Below are 3,826 nucleotides of genomic sequence, written 5' to 3'. Positions count from 1 at the left end.
CACTTTAATGTGACCTTTTTGTACAAATATCCAAAGCGGCAGCTGAGTTGATGGCCTACTGTGAAGCTCATGCAAAAGAGGACCCCCCCTGGTGACACTGACTCAGGAAAGCTGGACTGGACCATTGCCCTTTCACCCAGGCTTATAGAGGACTGGTAGAGAGCATCCTCACTACTGGCATCAAAGTCTAGTATGGTAACACTACATAGGCAGAGAGGTAGGCTCTTCAAAAGGTCATAAAAACTGCAGAGAGGATCACTGGGATTAAACTCCCTGCTATGGACACAATGTACACACAGTGCTGTTGTGAAAGAGCAGAAAATATAATCAGAGATTCACTCCACTCAGCTCACACTCTGCTCAGACACAAAAACTGCACCTCCAACCTCAGGCACAGTAGAGTGGACAGTATCATCACACACAGAACTAAACTTTACAACAGCTTTTTCCCTGCCTCAGTAAGACTGAGGGCAAATACAAAAATGTGAAAAACATGTGCAGTAACCCCTAGCTTACTAAGTGAAATATCATCCAATTCCACTATGTGAAATACTATGTGCAATATTTGAAATTCACCATCTTATCTATTATCTTATTTTTGTATTCACATTTTATACTATGTTATTCTTATGCAGATTTATTTTTAGACTAGGTGTTCTTTTTCTGGCTTTTAACTCTTTTCCTATATGCCTAGACTGTCTGTTGCATAAATGGCTAATTAAAATCTTGAAAATTTCACAGCATGAACATTCTCCATGCTTAAGCTGACACAGACATGCGTGGAAGAAAATTTGTTTAATATACTGCCTGAATAAACAACATGATCTTTACTCACATACTGTTTTTCTGCCTGAATTGCACAGCAGGTGTTCCCAGGAGGTTGTCCCTTAGCCACCAATACAAATAATGGGTTGGGCAAAAGTGGTGAAATTAGAGGTGCAGCCAGCAGGTGTGTGTAGTTTGCACAGAGCATGGTGCTCTCACTGTGACAGCTGACAAGTCTCACAGATTTCCAGATATCTCCTGAGCCTTGGGGAATTAGTAGCTGAAAATTAGGTATGTACACTCTGCTATCCATCTATTATATTGTAAATAAAGAATAAAGCTTAGCAGGAACAGTTTACTAATGCTTTAGATGTATAAATGATATTTGATATTTGCAGTTTAGTCTTTCGTACAATGTATTATAACCTCAAATCAGAAAAAGCCTCTGAGCCCAGAGCAGTCGACTGTGCTTCTGGACACTGTTGACATAGGGCTTTCTTTTGGCACAGTGCAGTTTTAAGAGGCATTTATGGATGTGTTTATTTTGAATCAAGAAAAAAATGATGAGGTATCACATCAAATAATGTGCTGCTGTATTGTTTTCAATGTGATACAGGACACAGATTCTCTATTTTCATTTTTAGTGACAAACATACTGGTTTTAGACAAAACCGATGTTTTGGCCCGAAACAAACTCCATCTCTTTCTATTCTTAGAAGTTATGCTTTCAAATGAGAATATTTCCAGCATTTTTATTTATGCCCATCATAAAAATGTGGCAAGAATTGTTTATTTGACTATATAACAGATTTACCTGCTACTTTGCAATACATGTGACTTGTCTCACTGTCAGCTGCTCATTTTAGTCGTCTTTCCTTTAATTGACATTGCTTATGATTAAATGGCTCAAAACATCATAAAATAAAGCTATGAGACTTAAAGTACCAAACTTTAACTTCAAAATGGAGCCATTCATATTCAAAAGAATAACACAACAGAGCTAAAATAATGCACATTGTCTTTCTCTCAAATAAGTGTTATTTAAAACTGATTTATGTTTCTTATGGTTTCAGGTCTAAAAAAAATGGCCAAATTTGAAGGACATGTCTTGCCTGGCACCTTTGTCCTGATCTATGGCTTTTGTCTAACAGTTAAACATGTCCTCCAACACTTATGGAGGACACATCAGCCCAAAGGACAACAGAATATGCCACCTTTTTTTAAAAGAACTGACTATGCTGAGGGAGGATTCCTAATCATTGCTGCATTTGTGGGTCAGTCTTTCTCTCAATCCAGCTACACACTTCAGCCCTCTATACCTGTTCTTGACTCATACTCATTTGGCTTATGTGTTCTTGCCACAGGTATCACGGTTGAATGGTTTGTAGTGGATGGGCCACATGTCTACTTCTACAGAAACGGTTCATGGGTCAACTTGCAGCACAGCACAATGTATCTGTTTTTTGGGATCAGTGGAATAGCAATGGTTGCCAGTACTAGATGCAAACTGGTGCCAACTGGTGTTGACCGCCTTGCTCTCTCTTTGGCTCTTTTTGTTGAAGGTAAGCTGTAAAGAAGCTAAGTTTTAATTGTGCAGTTTTCCTTCACATTGCAAATATGTCATATATATTTGATATGTGTTTGAGCTGTGTTTTGCATTTGAGTCTTTCTGTATCATCCAGGGTTTTTGTTCTATTACCATGTGCACAATCGGCCCCTTCTGGATGCCCATATCCACAAACTGGTGCTAGTGCCTGTGTTTGGTGGATCAGCTAGCACTATGTTGGAGGTGTTCATAAGAGATAACATTATTTTGGAGCTACTGAGGGCATGTCTGTTCATCCTGCAGGGCTCGTGGTTCTACCAGGTGATTAGCAAATGACACAAAATGTGAACATAATTTTTATTTATTAATTTTCAGATTCACAGCGGCTTGGTACCACATAGTACTGATGTACACTCAATACCAAAAATCTGGGAATAATTTTAAGACCACAGCAATGACTTTTAAAGTATACTTTAAACTACTGTTAACCATGCACCAAAAATATGATTTTCAGCCATATTTTGAACAGGCAACAGATGAATTGATTTTTATTATTTTTCAGTACCAAAATAGTTTGATCTTGGCGTATTTGTAGAAAGTTGAAGATTACTTTAGATTCAGATCACAGACAGGCTCCTTCATCACACTGTCATTTCAGATTGGATTTGTACTTTACCCATTACGTGGACCAGCGTGGGACTCAAACGATGGAAACGTCATGTTCATCACTGTGTGCTTCTGCTGGCATCTAGCTGTCGCCCTGCTTTTAGTCGCTTGCACCTACATCGTCGTTTGGAGGCAAGTATCAGTACGAGTACTACCAGTTCCTGCCACTGAAAAACATCCCCGCAGCATGATACTGCCACCACCATGCTTCACTGTAGGGATGGTATTGGCCAGGTGGTGAGCGGTGCCTGGTTTCCTCCAGACATTAGTTCAAGCTTTGTTTCATCAGACCAGAGAGCTTTGTTTCTTATGGTCTGTGAGTTCTTCAGGTGCCTTTTGGCAAACTCCAGGCGGGCTGCCATGTGCCTTTTACTGAGGAGTGGTTTCCGTCTGGCCACTCTAACATACAGGCCTGATTGATGGAGTGCTGCAGAGATGGATGTTCTTCTGGAAGGTTCTCCTTTCTCCACAGAGAAACGCTGGAGCTCTTTCAGAGTGACCATCAGATTCTTGGTCACCTCTCTTCTCTCTCGATCACTCAGTTTGGCCGGGCGGCCCGCTCTAGGAAGAGTCCTGGTGGTTCCAAACGTCTTCCATTTATGGATGATTGAAGCCATTGTGCTCATTGGGACCTTCAATGCTGCAGAAATTTTTCTGTACCCTTCCCCTGATCCGTGCCTTGATACAATCCTGTCTCGGAGCTTTACAGACAATTCCTTGGACTTCATGGCTTGGTTTGTGCTCTGACATGCACTGTTAACTGTGGGACCTTATATAGACAGGTGTATGCCTTTCCAAATCATGTCCAATCAACTGAATTTTTCACAGGTGGACTCCAATCAAGTTGTA

The 3,826-nt window shown here is 40.5% G+C and overlaps 1 protein-coding gene across 3 annotated transcripts in view; it reads left to right on the top strand.

The window, feature by feature from the left end:
* The first annotated feature begins 928 nt into the window (after positions 1 to 928).
* The window catches only part of LOC109953538 (transmembrane protein 45B-like), a 5,027-nt gene continuing 2,129 nt past the window's right edge, over positions 929 to 3,826 (top strand). For all 3 annotated transcript variants that reach the window (XM_020589015.1, XM_020589017.1, XM_020589016.1), the window contains exons 1-5: positions 929 to 1,056; positions 1,839 to 2,039; positions 2,130 to 2,327; positions 2,448 to 2,632; positions 2,970 to 3,109. In XM_020589015.1, the coding sequence (XP_020444671.1) occupies positions 1,850 to 2,039; positions 2,130 to 2,327; positions 2,448 to 2,632; positions 2,970 to 3,109 (713 nt within the window). In that variant the 5' untranslated portion in view covers positions 929 to 1,056; positions 1,839 to 1,849. The remainder of the gene's footprint in view (positions 1,057 to 1,838; positions 2,040 to 2,129; positions 2,328 to 2,447; positions 2,633 to 2,969; positions 3,110 to 3,826) is intronic.

Source organism: Monopterus albus, unplaced genomic scaffold (genome assembly GCF_001952655.1).
Source record: "Monopterus albus unplaced genomic scaffold, M_albus_1.0 scaffold739.1, whole genome shotgun sequence".
Lineage (NCBI taxonomy): Eukaryota > Metazoa > Chordata > Actinopteri > Synbranchiformes > Synbranchidae > Monopterus > Monopterus albus.
The sequence above is the reverse complement of the archived record's forward strand: the minus strand, read 5'-3'. Positions and strand labels throughout refer to the sequence as shown.